This window comes from Lonchura striata, chromosome 1 (genome assembly GCF_050655825.1).
Source record: "Lonchura striata isolate lonStrDom1 chromosome 1, ASM5065582v1, whole genome shotgun sequence".
NCBI lineage: Eukaryota > Metazoa > Chordata > Aves > Passeriformes > Estrildidae > Lonchura > Lonchura striata.
Window position 1 is genome coordinate 1,318,797 of NC_140703.1, and position 21,546 is coordinate 1,340,342.

At 39.3% G+C, this 21,546-nt stretch overlaps 2 protein-coding genes across 8 annotated transcripts in view; one reads left to right on the plus strand and one right to left on the minus strand.

The window, feature by feature from the left end:
- CMSS1 (cms1 ribosomal small subunit homolog) overlaps window positions 1-21,546 on the minus strand; it is a 217,674-nt gene that overhangs the window by 84,633 nt on the left and 111,495 nt on the right. For 3 of the 6 annotated variants that reach the window (XM_085588641.1, XM_085588671.1, XM_085588655.1), the window contains one exon: window positions 21,450-21,500. The exons of 2 other annotated variants lie outside the window; for them this stretch is intronic. In XM_085588641.1, the coding sequence (XP_085444767.1) occupies window positions 21,450-21,500 (51 nt within the window). Of the gene's footprint in view, window positions 1-4,950; window positions 21,501-21,546 lie in introns of all 6 variants that reach the window. One more of the 6 variants, XM_085588667.1, reaches the window with a different exon arrangement.
- FILIP1L (filamin A interacting protein 1 like) overlaps window positions 1-21,546 on the plus strand; it is a 183,655-nt gene that overhangs the window by 53,207 nt on the left and 108,902 nt on the right. The gene's annotated exons all lie outside the window — the stretch shown is intronic.

Consider the following 21,546-nt stretch of genomic DNA (forward strand, 5'->3'; position numbering starts at 1 on the left):
AATTCATGGAAGACCATGCGGACAGGTCAACTAATTTTGTCTCAATATATTGCTCAAATAATCAAATTCAGCTTCTCAGAAACCTGTCCACCAAATACACTGTTCTCTTTGTCCCTCCCAATTTTTGCCAAACATTGATGTGTGAGAGCAGGACAGGGCGAGTGAGATAAAGATCCTTGAGATGGGTGCATAACAGACTTCAATTTTTAAAATTTTCTTTAATATATCACCTATTATTTGGTCTGTTGGTATATATATGTGTATGTATATAAAATATGCATTATTAGTAAGCATTATATCCTCACATACATTTTCCCAGCCTGCCTCGAAATCTCTCAACCTACATTTCCTTGTGCTTTCTGTGCTTCCATGCCCAGTTCCACTGAGTGTGTATTGTAAGCTAGAAATTTTCTTTCTTGTGCTGCAAGAATTCTGTGTTTCTCCCCTGTCTTCCTGCACCTTTACCAATTTTTCCTTAACAATAAAAAATTTACAATAGGCTCTTCTCCTCTTTTTCTACCCACATAGTGAAGAGGATCCTTCACTTATGTGCCAGAGCAAATGGCACAAAATTAAAGGACTCTGCTTCTGGCATAAATGACAGCTCAACTACTGGGACCTTTGCTTCTTCTCTAGGAGGAAATTGTATAGGCCTTAGTTATTTTTCAGGCTTTGTTGTTTTTTTTTTTTGTTTTTTTTTTTTCAGAGTGAGACAAAGAAAAATCTATAGTTCTGTACCCCACCAGCAGCGTCAGGGTAGTAGCTTGCTCCTAGGGATGAGAAGAGCCATAGGACAAGCAACAGGTAGTGACAGCTCACCACCAAGCAATGAAAGCAGAAATAAAAGCAAAGACTGGCAAAGTCTGGAGTTTGGAACAGTGAAAAAAGTGAAGCAGGAAACAAATATGGGATGGAGGACCCCAGCTGAAGGAAGACAGAGACAAGTGACAATATAAAACTATACAGCCCATGGGAGATCACCAAGTCTGGGATTAAATCCCACAAAAATTTCCAGAACACACTGAGGATTGGTCTGAAAAACTGATGGGTATATGGCAATGATGAATATCAATAAATATCTTATTGTAGCAGCTGCTTATTTGATTCAAAGATCAGGAAGTATAGGAATAAAATGTTTGCCAACAGAAATGTCACACTTCTCCAGCCCAAAGAACATTGCAACCTTAAAAAAACCCCACATTCGGTTGAAGTGCCTGATTTCGTTCTAAATATCTGAAGAGGAAAACAAAACAAAACAAAACAAAGAAAAAAACAGGGCCAGTGCAGCAGTTGGGGTTGGAAAGCAAAGCAGAGCAGTGACTGTTTTGTTCTAGTTTTAGATGTGCAGTACACAGAATCAGCTGAAAACAGCCAGGCAGTGATGCCTGTTGCATTCTGGAGATCAGGCAAAGGCTTTATGCTGGCTGCCAGCATTTGAATAGTTTTGAGACATTTCAGAAGACTATGTGATTCCAGAAGACTTTTTTGCTTTGAAACTAGAGGGTGCTTTTCATAGATGTTGAGTACAGTCAGGCCTTGTTTGAGAAAAGCTCTGCTTATCTCAAAATAAGCAGGATCCAGACAAAATGCTGCATCAGGTCACTGCCTCCTAACAAGATCTTTACTTAGGAGCTCTTCCCATTGTGTTGAATAAATGCATCTTGAAGGTGAAGGCAGAACAACCTAACTGGTAGCAAAAGGTGAAAGCTGAATAGTCAGAGCCAGGGCAGTATTGGATGGACAGTACCTCCAGGACAAAAGCAGCATCTGCAAAGCTTGTTCCTGGATTTCCAGCTGTGCATATCAGCCCTCAGCAACCCCAGCTTTGAGCAAAGGTGATGAGGGAATTACTGTTACCTCTCACTCACCTAAGCAGGATCCTCACCACATGCAAGAGAACAGTCACAAGCACTAAGGGAAATGTGCTCATGTTTTGACCAACGGGGCACAAGATCAACAAGAGATTATAATTGGTGTGATAAACCTGCACAACTCCTCCATTCTTTCTGTGAGCAGTGACAACTGGATGGCTGCTGGATTCCAACCTGAATCAAATCAAAGCATCTGGAAAACTGATACACAACAAAACACAACACTCCACTTCTGACACATAGTAGTCAACAGCTATAGAAATCCACTTCCCCCCCTTTTTTTTCCCCAAGAATTGGAAATAGTGACTCACTAGCTCTGCATCCTACAAATCCTACCCCCTGCAAGGAAGTTTAAGCGTTCACAGCCACTCCCATCACACTGCAGTCAGTTGAAAAAGCTTTAGTTTTTAAAGGAAACTTGTGATATTCAGAGTATTTTCTCCTCATACTGAAGGAAGCTGCTTAAATCCCTCTTCTTTATTACATGCTCCAGTACACCAAGCAGTCTGAAGACAGGGAAATGGATTAGATAAATAGAAATATTTTTGTTATGACCTAATTTAAGTATCTTAAAAATAATACAATAACTTCAAAAACTGAAAGGCATCAAAAGGCTTAAAAATATTGCCGAGACATAAGAGTGCAAGATATCTGGCAAGTATTGATAGAGTAACATTTAACTTGAATGAGAAACAGGAGGCATTCAGAAACACATGGTTACCATTGACATAAATTTATTACCAGGGCATTTCTGTTACTGTAATACTCTTTATACCAGGAGCCATATGCAATAGCTCAGCCTTTTATGTGCAATGTCCGTTTATGTCATATTGGTGAAAATTAAAGAAAGGTTTGAATTTGGAATTTGCTGCCCGCCAGTACAATGTAAAAGATCAAGGTAGTACAGCTTCTGCTCTTTGCACAAGAAATCAACAGCCCTAGGAGGAAGCAATCTTGCAGCTTTTACAAAATTCACAGTTAACAACAGAGGAGATAGCTATGACACGAAATTATACTTGCCCCATAATACATGCAATTAACATCAGTCTGCTACACTTCAAATTGCCCCTTTAATAAAATTGCTTAATGTTTCTATCAAACTAATGAATGCACTGCCTCCTTGATTATCTTAAAAATTCATTTGTGCATTTGCACTAGCACTGCAACTGCATTAGCATTACTGCTTGTTCTACAGAAAACCTTTAGTAAAGCACCTGCTACCTCACCATCAATTGCCGTATCTATTGCAATTCCCTCATTAATTAGTTTTACAGTTGATATTGTTTTCCATATTGCATTCCTCCTTTACAGAAGCACTTAAGACATCACAGTGGCCTGAGTAAAAGACTCCAAATTGTAAATAGTAAGAACTTCTCCTTATCAGGCAGTAAGTGTCTAGGACCCAAATAAAGAGAAGTAACTTGTAAACTGGAGAAATAATGAGTTGTAAGAAAAATGATTCCAAATCTTATCACAAACTGCTTTTCCAGTGGGTGTCTGCCTCTACCTGTACACCAAATTCACATGATTAAGATATGATGGGAAGAACTCCCCAGCCACATGCTGCTCACTACCAACTTCTTTGATTCCCATGTCTGATGCCCGACCTCCTCAAATCGCTCCTTGGTTTGGTCCATTTATGGCTTCTCTTAAAGTAGTTTACTTTAAGAGAAGGAAAATACTATGCCTAAATCCACAGGAAACACCACTGCTCCAACTCTAATCTGCATTTGTTTTACCTCTTACTGCTCCTTTAAGTTCCACTGCATGTGTCAGTATCTTACTGTCATGTCCTGTACACCTTGTCATCATCTCTCTGAGCTAATTTGCACAGCCCCATACTGCACTGTAAAGCCCTGAACTTACACTTAGTTGGCTGCTGAGAGAAATGCCTTCCCTTTTTGCATGATACAACATGCCAGTGTGGTTCTTTACAATAAAGCAGGGACAGAGGCGTTGCAATCAGGTGCAGCTCTACAGGATGCCTGGCACAGTAGACAGTGCCCAGCCCAGCACCTCTGAGGACTCCAACCTGACAGTCATGGGAAAATTACATGTTATAATGGCTTGTTCCCTTTTTTTTTTAACCACCATGCAGGCAGAGACAAAAGCAGCAAGGCTACAGACAAGGTTAGATCTAGACAAAACTCTTCCCATAGGTAAAGGGAGATGGGCTTATTAAGAAATATTGTATCCTGTGAATTCATGAAACCTTAAAAGAAAAAGAACATCGTTGCTCTACAGAAAATCAATGTGTCTTCATGCAATACACTTCCTCCCCTCGTTTCCCTAACAATTGCTTCATCAAGTCTGTCCCTTTTCCAGCATCTTTCTACTAAAAAGTTTTCTTTGGAGAATAATAGCGCATTGTACAGATGGAACAGCTTGTTTTGCATCTTTGTTGGCTACAAAAAAAAACCAAACACAAAAACAAATGCAAAAGCCACCCCAAAGCAACAAAAAAGAAAGATTTTTACTCAGAAAAAGCATTCCTAACATAAGAAAAGAAAAATACCCCACGCACACAGCAGAAAAATTGGTGATTGTCTCACTCTGCTGGAATGCTTTACAAAATCCCTTATATCCCCATATGGAATAAAAAGTCCCAGCAGTTCTTGACACTTCACCTGTATTTTACAAATACCTCAGTTGAGAGGTCATGTAAATTTTGCTCTCAGTTCTTCAGCATGCTTAGGTATCTCTATAGTATTTTTATGGCAAATTTCAAAACAAATTCCATTTAACCAACATAGATGATCATAGTGGAGAGGAAAGAGGAAAGGAGAGAAATATGGTTATCATTGATAACATTTTCTGATTTCCCACATGAGTAACACATTTAAATCTATTAAATTTCAATGGGATTGATAGTAAGACCACTGTGACCTAAATGCTGTTCACCCAATGAACACACACCACTCTACCCCACCCAGTAGGGCCAGGCTCCAAGCAGGGCTGCACCACAATGACCAGAACTTTGGCCACAGACAGCGCCTCTCACAATGTGTGCAGAGTGTCAGGGGACACAGCATTATCACCGGTGTTACAGACATAACAAACGCAGAGTGGTTTATCTTACCTCTGAACTTGGAGGTTTTCACAGCTACAGTTCAATTCCTGTTCGAGGCCGCAAAACACAAAAACTTTTTTACAAGTCAAGGCAGTTGGAGAATTTTAAGGCCCTATTCTCTCAATAAATACAATAATTTGAAATTGTTAAGTGAAATAATAAAAAGAAATGTTCTGTCCCGATTTCCACATTCATGGAGATAGTTGCTTTCTTCCTCAGCACGTGAGCAGCTGATAAGTGAGAATTTCAGGAAGCTACAATGCTGCCATGTAAGACGTGGGTACCTCAAACCTTTAATAACAGCTGAAACACAATGTAGGCTGACTGCAGCAAAGTAAAATTGCACAAGAGATTAAGGAAGCAACATTTGGGTAGGGTGATACAACAATTCCACACCACTTGTAACCAAACTCTTGCTGCTCCTGTTATGTAATTAATGCTATTCACACATTAGCAAAGGAAAAAAAGAAAAATCCTCAAGGCTACACTGCATTTCCTAAAATTAGTACCCTGTTGCTCTATTATTATAGAGACATTTCTATTGGTATGGATGACAGATTGAGAGTTTATAAATTACTAATTCCTGAAAGCTGCTTTAAAGCTTCCATTTCACACATTTAAACTCAAGTTCCATATTAGAAGAGGGGATTAGTGTCACTGTTATAGAGATTACTGCACATTAGTATAAAGACTTACAGAACTGTGAGTCAGAGCCATCAAAGCAGAGCACTGTGCTGTATGGTAAACTGTTACTGCACTTATAATAGCTCATAATATGTTCAGAAATGCAACAAATCTGAAAAAAAAAGTCTCAGCTCTAATTCATTACGTTCATATACTTAATGCATGCAGCCCTTTACAATCCTTTGCTCTTCCATAAACATGGTGTAATTTTGACATTTAAACAAAAAGACTGCTCTGATTTATTTGCAGATTAAGTAGTATTTTTGTGCTAAATGCTCAGCTGCTCTGCCCAACAGACTACATCATGACATTTGTTCATATATGGTTATTCTCAGTTAAAAGCTCTCTCCATCTGCCTGGAGGTTTATTAATAACTCATCACCATGGTATCACAGCATCTTAAGGAAAATAAAACACAGAGATAGTTGCTAGGCTCTCCAGCCTCTAGGGCTAAAAGGGAATATTTCTCAAGGAAGACTGGGAGAACCTCTTCTGGTGCATTTACTTGTCACCCTTGAGGGTAAGGCTAAGCCAAGAGATGGCCCCCATAGTGTGTTCTGAAAGCTGCAAGTGTTGTAGCCATCACTCAAACATGTCACCCACGATCCAATTCTCTGCAATAACACATTAAAAACAAATATCCAGAAATCCAAACTGCGAAGGAAACCTAATGAAAAAGAGATTGGGGTGAAGGAATGCATCAGTTTCTGCAGCACTCCCATTTAACCCTCAAAAGGACTCTGCAGCCACATCAGTGTTGCCCCCAGTCATATTAAGCACACTGAGCTGTTTGTTAACATGCACTGAGCCCTTCACTGCTGTGCTGCAAACACATCTGACATCAGTGGGGAGAAACACAGAACAGTCAAGGACATATCCTGCACCCAGAAGAGCTTCAGCTGTTTCTCACAAGTATTTTCAAATGTACTGAATGAGAGAAGTGCTACCCTTTACCTGTAACACCCTACCCATTGATACTGAGAGAGAAGATGTCCCTGTGGTTCTGACAGGTTTACGCTCCAGAAGAAACAGGCAGTCTGCACTCTTGTAAATTATCTGCTTCAATAAGTGAAGTCAGCTCTAAATATGCTAACATCTTAACACTAACATAGGGAAGCATCAAAATTAAATTCAGTGAAACACATAGAGTAGACAGGGCTGGCTTGCAGATCACATCCCTTTTCAAAAAAACATGTACTGTCAAGGTTGCCACACTATTATTCCAGGAAACAATGTAACTGCAAAGGAAAATCTGTAAAACTAGCATGTTTAATGCAGGGTATAAGAGTGTGCTTCCTACTTACAAATAACTACAGTACTGACTAAATGTCTTCTAAGGCCAAAAAGCAATGAAGTCAGAAGTCCCACCTTCAGCTGGTATGCTACTCTGATGAAGTGTCTGGTGAGCAGGAAAGCTTTACACAATCATTACATCTTCAGTCAGGGAGAAACATCCAGCCATGAGAACTGTCCAGTCTGCCCTCTGACAGAGGGACTGCGAGTGGTTACACCATTTCCTTCCCTCTTCCCTGCTCAGACCAGAAAGCCAACATGGTTGCAGAAAGGACCATAGGATGTGCCAGATTCATCTCCAGTTCCATCTCATTAAAGTCACATTTGTTTCTTCACATGTAAGGTTAACTCAGCAGAAAGATCATGTGGCTCAAGGGATAGGGAGACACACCAGAATCTTTCCCACTGAAGGGCTGGCATGACACAAAAAGCCACAAGCAGCAAGCCTGCCACACCTCCCCAGAGACGCTGCCATAGCTCAACATATTTCCTCTCAGAGGGGTTTTCACTCTTGTGTGCTATTTATTCAGTATTTTAGAAGAGGGAAAACTGCTTTTTATCACATTTTTTTCATACTGATATTACTGCATACTGAAGCAGAAGTCTGACACTTCCATTAAGTATAAGAGGCTGTATTCTGATCTCTCAGGTGGCCTCATGTTAAGTTTCAAGAACACAGGGGGAGAGTGTTCCTCTTGTCCTTCGGCTGCTTGGCTAATTAGTGCGAGCAAAAAGAAAGCAGAAAATCTTTTTCTTTTTGCTGGATAGTTGTAGTTCTGAGAGGCAATGATTCCAGTAATGTGAAGCTATGTGCTACTTAGTTTTACTTTGACTTGATGTTTCTTTTTCACCCTAAAGGAGGACCCTGTCTGGAAACAGATAAACAAATCACCCTAATCTAACTCTGCCTGTCAGGGTGCATTTTGTTCATCTCTGTACCCAAAACATATATAACTAATTCTATTTTTCTAGAACAGCAATTGTTGATTGATGAGTCATCTTTCCTGTAAATTTATTTTTTTTTAAGTGATTTTGGCATTGTTCCTTGAAATTCCTCTCTGGCTATGTAATGGAAATTTTGACCTCATACTCTGGTTTCTTTAACATCACAGATATAGAGATTATGAGTTTAGGAAGACCAAACAGTTGAATAAAGGATGCAATGTAGAAATCTGTAGCTTAAAAAGAAAGCAAGCTGTACTAAATAAACTCGCAAGTAAATATTTAACTGTGTGGCCATTAGGTTATGTTCCTAATAATACAGCAAGTCATTTATTAAAATTAACAATTCATGGGGAGGGGTTTGCTTCCCTCTTTTCTCTCCCAAAATTTGTTATGTGATTAAAGTTGCTGGCAAGTGAAACTCACCAAAACATATCCAAGTTTAGTTTTTTCCTACTAATTAGCAACTCCCTGTATTACAGTTTCTAAAGCATACTGCAATTAGTAGTCAGAAAACACAAAGTAGAAAAGCGAGCCAGAAGAGAGTAGAAAGAAAACAAAAGCACCAAAGGATACATTCACGAGACATAATTATTGCAGAGGGTAGCACAACACTCTTCAGACTGCAACCACCAAGAGTAAGGGCTTTTCTTCCCTACTCTCCCTCCATTTAGGGGCAATGCAGAAAGTATATGGTAGCTCAAAGTCCTCAGCTATGCTGAGTTCAAAACATAGGACAAAGAACACAGAATTTTGAATTGCGTCAGTCCCACAAGAATTAGATGGCTCTTGATAGCAAGAATAAAAACAAACACATTTGAGAACTACTCTGACATATCTAAAATATAATTTCATAAATAGAAGAGAATCTCCTCCTTCCACTCAGCCAGGATTCAGCTGGCAGGAAAACTCCACAGCACTCCGAAACAGACAGTGCTGTAAGCACCTGGAGTCAGCATTTGCAATCAGCCAATTGCCAGTCATCACACTAAGCTAAATCTATGGAGTGGCACATTCATGACTCATGAAGACCAAGCCTATTGAAAATAAATGTACATGCCTATATTCCAGTTGTTAAGTGGGATGGCCAAGGGATACGGTAACATGAGCTTCAAATTATGTGCTCTTGGAAAAACTCTGAACAAGATTTCTCAGATGACAACATTGTTCTGGTCTCTGGTCATGGTCATGCCAGAGGGCATCCCACTCCATCCCACCCATGTTTGCCTTGCTCCACCAACCAGTTTTCATTCAGGCTGAGCAAAAGGGATCAGATATTTGGGAATGAGCTCTACTAGCTTCTCTAACCACAGGGCAGTCCACACCAGTCTCTTCACGGGTTTCATTAGACACTGAACAACTTAAATGGCCAATTTAAGCCAGAAAGATCACAGCAAATTTGAAGCTTTGAAGACAGGTGGTGCTCTTGCCCATCAACATGGTACTCTGAATGGAAACTGCACCCAAGAGTAAATTAGCTCTGTCCAGGTAGGCTGGGACATGTGGCTGTGCTGCTGGGGCTCCAGACAGCTTTGCAGCTGCTTTGAAACACACAGGAACATCTGTTCTCAGTCTGTTGATTTGAGGGAATGAGTTCATGTGACTTGTACAAGTGTGATGGCTGACTGATAAGGTTTCAGAAAACACTTGCGATAAGATGCTACTGGAAAAAAAAAAAATCTATGTTTTGTAACATTCCCAGCTCTTATAATAACTTTAATGAGGTTGAGTTCTCAAAAGAAGACAGTAAAATTATTTAGTTTTTACCTTTTCAGTCTCAGCAATCAACCTAATAGCTGGTGAAACTCATTGTTATTTGGAAAAAAAAAAAACAACCCAACCAAATCAAGCTTCATATTTTCATGTAGAGAACATCTTTAAAAAAACAGTTCTAAGTTTTTGAGAACAGGTAACAGCAAAATTGAAATTGCTGAAACTGTTTCTACATACATTAATAGCTCAGAGATGACTGTAGATTAGTAAACCAAAGCCTCGGGTGAAATACAGAGTTATGATATGAGCTAGTACAGACTCCCTTACATACAGTGACCAGTGGGTGCAGGAGAAAAAAGAAAGCTTTGTTATTACATTGATGCAATTTTATGTAAAGAGTTTTCAAATTCTCTGTATGATTCTCTTCAGCTTCACAGGCAAACTTTCACTGATGCAAACAGAAGTCAATACTGGGGGAGATGGGCATCCTTTTGAGTCACAACACACAAACATCATAAGAATAGTTGGGCAGAACATGGGGAAAAATATTTAGCATCTGTGTAGCTCCTTCAGGGAAAAATCCACCAGATGTTCCTAGATGTTACCTCAGCTGCCTCCCAAACCACTATCACATCTGCTCTCTTCCTTATTGAATACCAGTGGTAACTGAACTAATGTTTCACTTAACTCATCTTTGTAGAATATTCTCAACAGCCTTGAGAAACTCCTTTTTAAGGAGTTAAACTACCCACAAAAAGCAATATGAAAATTCCCTGTGATTACATAATTGAATTTCCTGAAATTCTCAAGTTATTTAATATATAGGGAATACCATCATCTATACAAAAGTACTATTGGAAGTGATGATATCTTTTCATAAACAAGTATTGAAACAGCAACAGAAATAATGGTCCACAGAAACAACTGGAACTGAAGAGGAAAAAGGGAAGGAAGAAACCCTATCATTATTAAATGCTCCTCCTTATTAGGGACAACAAAATTCTCCAAGACTTTCCTTCTATACCTAGAACTGAAACTATTTCCTGTGTTCAGCTACTGAAAATCCCCTCAGACTATCACCTTTGTGGTATGCAGGATTTGCTGACACTTAGCAGCAGCGGAAGTATTGCAGTTGTATCCAGTAGGGAAAAGGAAGAAACATAAAAAAACCCCAAACCACCAAAAAATCCCCCAAACCACCAAACACAAAGACCATGCAGATAAAAATGTCTAATGGAAAATCTAACATTTTCTATTCTGGAATTTTAAAAACTCAAGTTCACACATAAGCAATATAGAGCATTTGTGTATGATCTAAAATAATCCAAAAGGAACTATCTTCCTAAGACTGTTAGTCCAGTTTATCTATTATTCTCAATGATCATCATTTTAAAAATATGTATGGAAGTAATGATTACTTATTCCAAACTCTCTCAAGTTATTCTCCAAACTTTGTATTTTCAGCCCAAAACATTCTTCCAGTTATTTTCCAGGTATGCTGCACTATACTACGTAATGTAGAGAAAAATACAATAAAGACATCAGGAAAGTAAAAAATGTACAAATCCATGTCACCACTATGCTCTAGCTGATACCCTGCATGACCCCAAACAAATCACTTAGCTGCATTCCCACCAAAAATGGAGAGGTCTCCAGACTCTGACAAATGACTGCCAGACCAAAAAATGTTTACAGAGCAGCTTGCAATCATCAAAGAGAGGGCTCTGCAAATGGAAAGTATTACAACATATGGGATGTTCTAGCCATGCGTTTAAAAAAAACCCAGAAGAGCAGAAAAAAGAACCTTCACAATCATGACTAGGCACATGTTCCAGACAGAAAATAAACTCCTGCTTCTCTGGTATAGCTCTTTGATTTTTCATTACTTATACTTAAGAAATACTATCTCTATAAACAAGAAAAATAAATCAGAAGCTCATCCATAGAGGATGAAATAAAAGCTGCTGAAATAATTTGCAAACTGCAGGCACAACAAGGTTCTTGGAAAGGGGCAGTTTCTAGTACCAGATTTCATTCCTGTAGCTAAAAGTTAAATTTCCAGGTACCAAGGTCTTTTCCGCAGGCTTCAGTCACTTTTATTAATGAAGGGATAAACGGAAAAGAAAAACAATGTGTGTCAGGTCAGGATGCAACAATGCACACACTAACCATTGATCTGACAGATGGAATGAGAAGCTCTTGCTTTTTATTTGCACATGAGAAATGAAGATAACTCAATGTATATTTGCAGATGAGAAATCATGATCTGTTTACTTGCAGGAAGAGAGGGTATCACTATTTGAAAGGAACACAGAAAGGTTCGTTTTCTTCTCATCCTTGGTAAAATTTGGATGGAAGAGCAACAAAATGCCACTGTTTCCCAGTGAAATACTTGTTCAAGCAAATAAAGATACATTCATGATTACAAAGGGATGCATAAAACCAATTCTATCTTCTTTCCAAATGCACAGCATAAGCAAAGCAAAAGCTTGCTATTTTCTCCATAGTTATTTTTTCTTACAAAAAAATTAGCTATACCTTTCATTCAACATGTAAATCTAAACAGATAACAGAAATAAGCATTTTCTTTCCACGTGTGAAATTAACGATTACCCTCAGTAATTAAAAGCATCAGAGTGCCGAACACCCATTGGTTTCTCCAAGCATTCATCCATACTGCACATCTGACAGTGGTTTCGAAGAAAATAATATGATTCAGCTGTGAAGAGACAGCGAGCAGCATTTTAGTATTGCTCAGTCACAAACCAGCAAGCTTTAGTCCTGCATGTCCACATTAGGAGAAATGAAACAGCTTCTTCCGAGAACAATGTGCTGGGTCTCTGACCCATGTGCCTGCATTTTTCCCCTGAAAACCAGAGGAAATTTGTTATCCTCACTTCCCTTGTTCCTTACAGCTGTACAGAATCTAGTGTAACTACTAAAAAAAAAAAAAAAAAAAATCAAAACTTTGCTTTTAAAATCTTAGAAAAAATTTAATTAATTACCCACTTTTGTAGCTTTTAATAAAATAATTTTATGATGTTGTTTTAAAAGAAAAATGTTCACATAAGAATTAAAAACAAAGCCATAAAAGACTTTTATCAAAGATTACTAAGTAGACTGGATGGCCTATGATAATGCAAAAGCCATTCAGTGCAAGCATGTCCTGATGCTAGCATAAATGATCAGTCTACCCAAGGCAAAGAGGCAGCTACAGAGCTCTGGGAAGAAAAGACAAAACACAGTGACTTCTTCCACATTTTATAAGGGCCTTCCTTATCTCCCTTCAAATTCCTACAGGAAAGGTCTTTTGGCAGTTTCAATAACCACTACTTCTTCTGTACAATGAATGAGAGGATGAACACTGTAACTAGACTCATCACATTTCCCAAGTCTTCTAGGCTAGGGTGGACAGGCAAATTTATCCTGCTTTAAAAGCAGCTTCACACATGCAAATGTATATCACAACACACCATTAGCAGATGGTGACTACAGAACATGTTTGAGGGAGGCTCGGGTGTGCTTAATCATACAATTCACAAGAAAATACAGATGACTATGGATATGTTACCACAATGAGACACAATTTCCAAAATTCAAAGCTGAAAGTAGATTTCAGCATAGAATTTGAGCAGATTTGTCAAAACCAGCAAGACATGACAAAAAAAAAAAAAAAAAAAGGCATGACTGTAGACTTGTCCTGTCCCTGTAGTCTTTCTCTGGCTGTTATAGATGACATACAGGACTAGGTGGCCAATGGTCTGACAATCTGCTTCTCAATACTCAGTAGAAGCCAAATATAAAGAAGTGATACCCTTTCTTAGCCAGTCTATCCATGCAACTGATAGTATAACCTTATTATTACTTCTTTTTTTAATAGCAGTCCTTTTATTGTTAATAGATGTGGTTTATAAAAATCTTATCCACCACAGATACAGATTTATAAATTACTCTAAATTACAGTGCTGTAATGGGACAGTGTAGACATGAAACTCAAGTAGTGTAGGATTTTCCAGAGGCATGCTGCCTAGAGCCAAAATTTAATTTCAGCTCTGAAGCAGATTCCCTTTGCACCTTTAGGTTACTCACTCCATTTCCTCCTTTCTAAACCCTCTCTAAACCTGCCTCCCAGGACAGTGCTGGAAGTTTACTCAGTGAATGTGAATCATCTTAGCACTGCCTCCTGAAATCCAGACACAATCAATAATGAGCCAAAGCTTTACTCGGGCAAAAGCTGCATTGAGGAAAAGCGCGCCTTCCATGATGCCTGTCAGAAGTGGTCTCACAAAACACCAAAAGCACAGCTGTGCTATTTTTATCTCTGCCAACAAGTGCAGAAGTCTGCCTTTAAGTGTGCAGCCACGAAGGCTGCTTGGCTTTCCTAGAGGCACGCTCTGACCTGGGCATCACAGCTTCTCTGCCGAGCAGCTCGAGCTTGCAGCGCATGCCACAGCATTCAGGTGAGAATCCGTGTGCACCTGCCTTGGCAGCCCCCAGATGCAGAGACATCACTGCCTGTGAGCGTGCATCCTCTGCCAGGAGCCACCTCTCCTCAGAGGAGATGTCTCCCATTTCCTACACCAGCCAAAGGGCAGCTCAGCACCCCTCAAACTCGCCCAGCTGCTTGCATGATTGTTCTCTAGTCATATCCACCCAAAACACGTTAGCATAAATGAGTTCCCTCAACTTTGTTTTGTTCTGAACCTGCTTGTTCTGACCAAAACAAGCCAGGAAACAATTGCAGCTGAGAAAGTGGGTATGAGAGGGCAGAATTTTGCAAGGGATGTGGTAAGTGCTTGTATGCGACCAGCACACCATTAATCAATGCCCAAGGACTTGTTCAAATTATGCAGCTGCCAGATGCACCCTTCCCTGTGTCATTCACAAGACTCCACAACCATGAGAAACCCTGTGTACCAGATTTGATCACCTGTTCAAGTACTTTTGTATGCTGTGATCCCAGTTGGTTTTGGCATCAGTATCAAGAAAATAATTTCAGGCACATGTTCCTGAAGAGACTGGTTTTTTGTGTAACACTAAACAGCTTTACATTATAGAGCAAAAGGAAGGGGGAGCTACTTGAAGTATTCTAACTGCTAAGTGTCATTAACTTTCCATCTGGTCAGCTCCTGGCAATTCCAGAGGTATCACAGCAGGCATGTTCATGTCCCACCTCCCTGTTCGTTTCTCGTGACAGTCATCATCACCCCCTTAACTTTTTGACCGTAAGGATCACTTCAGTATATATCCTCACAGAGTATTTTCAGTCCTTAACTACAGAGCTGTGAGACAGCTTGTGGATGAACGTCCTGTTTTAATGACAAGACAAAATGATGGAGAAGCTGTTATTACTCTCAGAGGCAAGCTGTTCCTCCAAGTTCCAAGACCAGTTTCTGCAAGTAAGTGTCAGGAGAAGAGCTGCCAAAAAAATTAATTAAACCTGCATCAGTCATTTAATACACAGAAAAAAAATTAAACTGCTGTTAATCCTAAGTTCCTCCAGGTCTGACTGTTTCTGTACCAAGTATATTACCAGCTCCACTCAAGAAAGTGAGGACAAAGCCAATGCATGTGCCCAGACACACACACTGCATGACAGCCACCTCACCCAGATCTCTGGACAGGATTAATTTTATCTTTGCTGATTTACCATCCCGGAAAAGAGATTATAGATTTGTAACTGATAATTAAAAAAGCCCCAAACATATATTACCAAAAGACAAAACATGTGATTGGAATTATCTGAAACCTACCACTTATTTAATTTCTTTTCATCAAACAAGAGAGGTGGTCTGCTCAAAAGCAAACTTTGGCTGTTTACTGATATTATGTTACAATCAAGACAAACCAGAGATCTAAATGTTCAAAGAATTAATGCTCTCACCTTATTCTAGATGGTTACATTTAGTTTCAGTGCAACTTCACCAGGTCAAAAAAAGAGCAGATGAATTCAGACATGCAATCTTTCCACTGTACATGTAATTCATCAGCAAACTCGTGCACACTTTCCAGCCATTTACATTCACTGGACTGAGGGGTGACAGGGTAGGAACTTCTGTCCCCTTTTCCCCTGAAGCAACACTGCCTCCAAGCCTCATAACCTAAACCGAATATACTTACAGGACAACTATGAGCAGTTGCATCTAAAATCAATATATTAGTCAACAACTGATTATATTAAAAATGTGACACTAATTTGAGAATATCCTTATAAAAAACCCTAAGAAATCCCATGACTTTTAATGATTCTTTTAAGCTGTAATCAATTTATAGCATAGAAACTGAGTCAGCTGCTATATAATCAAGGCTCCTCCTGAGAAGTACAGCTTTGCAATGACTCAACGTGCATTGCTCTCAACCTGCATGAGCCTGAAACACTGCAATCACCACCAAGAGCAACTCACAGAATCTTCCCACTGAAATCCACAGGAAGGTATTTTCACTTTCCCCTCCCAGTAAGAAATTGCTTCATTAGAAAATGGAGTCTGCCTTCCTTTGCCACAGCTACTGCCTTCCAAACACAATTCCTACCTTTTGATATTGCTAAGTAATTAAGTGCCTCCAGTATAACTGGGACACCTCCATGCCTTTATTCTTGTCCCCAGTTTGCTGTCAGGCTATGGGGGCCTCGCCTGAAGCAGTCTTGACACCTCCTCAGGAAGACTTCCACAGCCCTGAAATGCTGTTCTCATCTTAACATGCTCAATGAGCTTGGCAGAAGAGATCATACTCAGATCCATTTCCAGTTCTCCCTTCCTCCACATTCTGGTGTGTGTTGGCCCTTTGCCCTCAAGTCCAGATCAGGAATGCTGGTAGGAAGGGATGTTACTCATTGCTGCAGAAGACCTCCTCTGTAGGGAAATGCAGAAATCCTCCTGTGCAAAGCTTCCTTTTGCATTTCGAACAGACCTTGGTTTAATGAAAGGCAAATTTTCCTATTCAAATGGGAAACAAGCAGAAAATGCACCACATATGAGTGCATATGTGAGCTTCCATTCCTAGTAAGTAATTATTACCTGCAGTAACAGACAGTGCAGATCCCACTCTCTCCTTTCTTTTTGTGTATGTGTGCTTGTTTTTTTTTCCCTGCTTTCCTTCCCTCCACCTCTTTTTCTTTTTCCTCAATTATAGCATCAAAAGAAAACAAAGATTTTTTGGAGACATAAATGAAGCATTCCTGCTCTGGAATGGCATCAGCATCCGGACACCTGGCAAAACATAGTTCAATTCCTGCTGTATCTATTTCTCAACCCCTCAACAGCAAGCATGAAGAGTCTTGCCTTTCTTCTTATTTACCAGCAAGAATTAAAGTTGAGAGTGTTCAGAAGTCCATTTCAATAGGTTCTGTTCTGGTTACATTACAACAGATTGCTTTGATCTGGGGGGAGGAAGGAGGAGCAGAGCACATCTTAAGTTCACAAAGCTAAAAGCCAAGATGCACAAAACCGAAGCATTCCAAAGTTAAAAATAATCGTCTTTAAACTGCAAGGGCAGAGCTGTAATTTTGAGCAGTACAGCATGACATCATGGTTTATGTGGGGCCAGCTCCATAAATCAAACTGTGCCTAATTAGAGATCATACTGCAAATCTACATTATTTGGACGAATAATTAAAACAGGGCAGTCCATAATACAAGCCAGATATGTTTACTAAAATATATTTTTTTAAAACTTTTATGTTCACTACTGCTCACAAAGCTTTCACATTTAGTAAATTATAGACTCTAAAGCTTTTATTTTAGGCTGACTTCACTTTCAAGGAATTCTTCAATTAACTTTACGTTGCTTCAAGATCTTCATCCAATGAGAAAACAATCTGTGGTTTCTTACTTCTCCAGTGCCAGTGGCTGCCCTCCATGTTTGACTTGCAGACTTACTGTCTTTCTAGAGCCAGGCTCTGTCTAAATTCAGCCTGGTTGTCATAGTATTTTGAGAAGTCCTCTATAAAAGGAGAACAAGCCTTTGTGGTGGGTTAGCTGCTAAGAATAACGAAGGTTGCTCTCACAATCTCAATAGATAAGTGCCAAAATTAAGGAACATTGAGCAATAGACCCAGAGCTGAAAGCCCTGACTACCTCAGTAGCCCTTCTTTCCCATCTACACCACTTTTTCCAATTTCTACTTTTTTGAGTTGTTTTTCTAAAATGTATGCTTTTTCTCAAATCTAAAAGCTATGACATACTCAAACATTTGTAGCATAAAAAAGCCCCCAGTGCTATCAAACATTTCTATCTGTAGATGGTCAGGACACCTCTGGAATTGTTGGAAATGCTGTGGAGACTATCAGTTACTGGGTAGATAATGTCACATCAAAAGCCAAAGAGTTTAATGAAAAGCACGAGCTGGATAAAAGGGATAGAATTCATTCCTAAACTGCACATTTTTCCTCCCAGATCTTGAGAAATTTGTGTGAAACTTTTTAATCTCAGAATTTAAAAAAATCAGGGGAGAGTTGGCAGCTCTCCTTCCTTTTCCCTCCTGATATTTGGCTTGGTAAGTGGACTAACATAGAGATGACTAAAGGTACTCTGAAAACAATGACTGAGAAGCAATATGTTTGACAGTGTCAACAAAAAAGGACTATACAAAAATAGGAGTTATGTCTATCAGTGCAGTATTGTGTTGTGCGAGTAATTTTTTTCTGTAGAACATTAACCAAGCGCACATATGGAGAAAGTATCATTTACTTCTCAACACACAGATTTTTAGATAATAAAATCCAAGGGGTTTTAAAGGAATAAAAACACATTAAAAATTAAATGCACAGCACACTAATATTTAAAAACACATGAGACAAATGAGTCTCCCTCAACCAAGCCACGATTATCAGCATATCCTCAAATAGGAATGTACCTTTCAGACCTCCATTTCAATTCTTTGTTACAATAAATAGGCATCAAACTTGTGGTTTTTTTTTAAATTTAAGACTGTCTTTGTGGCCAGAAATATTATGACTGACCTCTATTAACTGCAAGAATTCAGAGCCATAGCCATTCCAATTCCCTTACATCCTCAGTGTGCAGCAACAGTTTTCTCAGGAAAAAAAAAAAAACAAAACCAACAACCCTGTAACTATTTGGACATACTTCTGAAAGCAACAGTGAAAATTAAGAAATTAAGAAAGCAGCCTTCCCAATGAAGTGTCTATTTTTGAAATGTGTGCTTTTAAAACACAATGCTTATGGAATGAACTACTTCAGTTCTCTTGTGTAAACTTGTACAGATTGTTTGCTATTGATCTTTTGAGTCATATTTTGGCAGCAAACTGGTATCCTTGCACAAAATATAAGTACTGCAGAACAAGTGATGTAATCTACATCTATACTTAATTTTTTTCCTGTTTTTTTTGTTGTTTTTTTTTTAGTTAAATATTTATTTTAAAATAATCTGAACTGCATACGTCATTTCTTCTCCAGATTAGGAGCTTTGTGATAGTGAAGACCTTCAGAGAAGACAGTTTGTCTGTAGGAATGTGGCTCCTTTAAATCACAGGACAGAACTCAGATCAAACAAAGTAGTGTTTCTGTCTGTACTCAAATGTGGGTCTATTAACTGTTTTCTTAACTGAATGATATAAAGTGACTCTATAAAACCAGTGCAAACCCTGATCTCAAGGAATTGAAGCCTAGGGTTTTTTCACAGTGTATTGTTCTTTCCTCCCTGCCCCCAAGCTACTGTCCATTCAGAGAACAACAGACAGAAGAGAAAAAAGAAATGTGCGCTGCAGCAAGGCCATGCACACAGCCCAGGCTTGTGCTGTGTGTGCAGCACACACCAGGCACTGCACGCTGGGATGGCCCAAGCAGGGCACAGGGTCCAGCTCTCTGCTCCTCTGTGCATATGGACACCGCACGGCAGCTGAACACAGGCAGGGTGGGACCATATGGAGGGGGGCAGCTGACAGTGAAACCAATGCAGCACTCCAGACAGGTAATTAAAGCTGTGCTCAGCCTCCAACTCTCAAATGTGGCAATTCTTTAACCAGCAAAACACATTGCCAGGAAGGGACAACAGTGACGGAGAGAAAGTACATAAGCAAGAGTGTGTGCAGGACGTGGAGCACGAGTGCTTTCTCTCAGGTTTCTCCCACTGAGAACCACTACCTAATGGCCTGATTCTCTTCTGATTACTCTAAAAATAAGAACACAGTCAAGGCCAGTATACAGAGAACAAGTACAGGAATCCTACCTTTTAAATCCTAGATCAATGTTTTCTTACCTCTCCGAAGCAGTGATTGATGCCAGCTTTCTCACGCCTTTTCCTCCCTCTCTTACCATCAAGTGTCACTACGTCTCCACCCTACTGTCCTGTCATACTGCTTCTCGCCTCTTCCTCAGTGCCACCTGAGATCCAGCTTCATGGGGAGCCGTAAAGATAAGGACAAGCACCATCCACCCACCTCTGGGCAACTGCAAGCTTTGTCTCTAGAAGCACAGCATCTCAAACTTTTCCTTTGGGAGAATCTCTTATGGCCTTTCAGATAGCATGGCAAAGAAGAAGCATATTTTCAACTTGAGAAAAATTAAAATTAACACAGCTTGCAGTGACTTCATTAGAGGCTGAAGCCCACATAAAATCTGTTTAAATAATAAGCAAGAGATTTTTGCCTTACATTACACAGAGGATCAGACTAGATGACTCCAGAGGATCCTTCTGACTAAGTTATGACAATACATATGCTAGAGAACTTTAAAGATTGGGGTTATTTCCCAGTATGAATTACACTACTTCTTGTGTTAGTTTTGATCTTCTTAAACTAGACAAACCCCAAGGGAATATCATGCACACAGCAGCCCAGAGTCTGCCTTTAGATACTGTCCAAATGACATATGTTCTGACCAAGGGAGATAGCAATACCTCTGTTTTCATTAATTCTCTATTAAGAATCACAGGATTCAAATTCTTGATTTCCAGCATTACCTCATGCTGGGTCTCTCACTGATTAATTAAAACTGTATATATATAGGAAAAAGAACAAAAAAGCAGAACTGCATTAGTTTGAACCAAGAGCGTCCCTGATAAAAGAAACGGGCTGCTGTTCTCAGCTCCTTTCCATAGGTTGATTGTGAATTGTAACCAGACAAGATCTCCTTTTTCAAGCTTCCAGAATCTGGCAAACATGTCTGCTGCACAGGAAGTCATATTTATAGTTGCATTACAACTTTCCACAATAAACCAATTCTCCTATCATCAGAAGTTGTCTCTAGGCTTGCTAAATGAAAGACCTTTTCCCTTGAGACTGCAGCCTCTTAACAGAAAGCTTCCAAATCTACAGTTAGGAATGGCTGGGGAGGGAAGAGCACAGCTCAGTACAGCCCCCACATCATTATTACACAGTAAAGACATACCAGCCTTTTTTCTTACAAAAAAGAAGAAACAACTCTGAAATCCTGATATTGCAATGTGTGTTAATTACTCTGTTGAGTTAGCATTTAGTTTTCAGAATGTGTGTGTGTTTAGCTGACCTACTTTTTACTATCTAGCTTTAAATTCTTCTTGGATATAGACAGACAAAGGACTTCTACTATATACGCCTTATTATATACGTGGGCAGGGCCTTTGAGCATGCAGGTCTTCAACAAGAAATCTGAAGCAATACATTGCTTCATTTAAGGGAAACGTATTTCAAAATTCTACAAATTACTACAGGTGACAGTTAATAACTTGCTTGTACATTTTTACTATCACCCTGCATACAGAAAATTCTTAAGAAAAACCCAAACACCTACTTGAAATTTTCAAATTCTCTTTCAGCAACTGTATCACAGTATTTAAAAAGGCACAGCACTAGCTTTGGCCAAGAATTCCCATCCCCTCCCTTAAATACTGAGAAAGATACATTTTTTAATAGGAATATAGAGAGATTAATACCTTACCCAAGCAGAAATTCTTCAAAACCAAGAAATCAATGCAAAACTCATTCTTACCTAAAATTAGAAGAAAAGAGAGAGGAAAAGGTAAGAAAGATTAAGA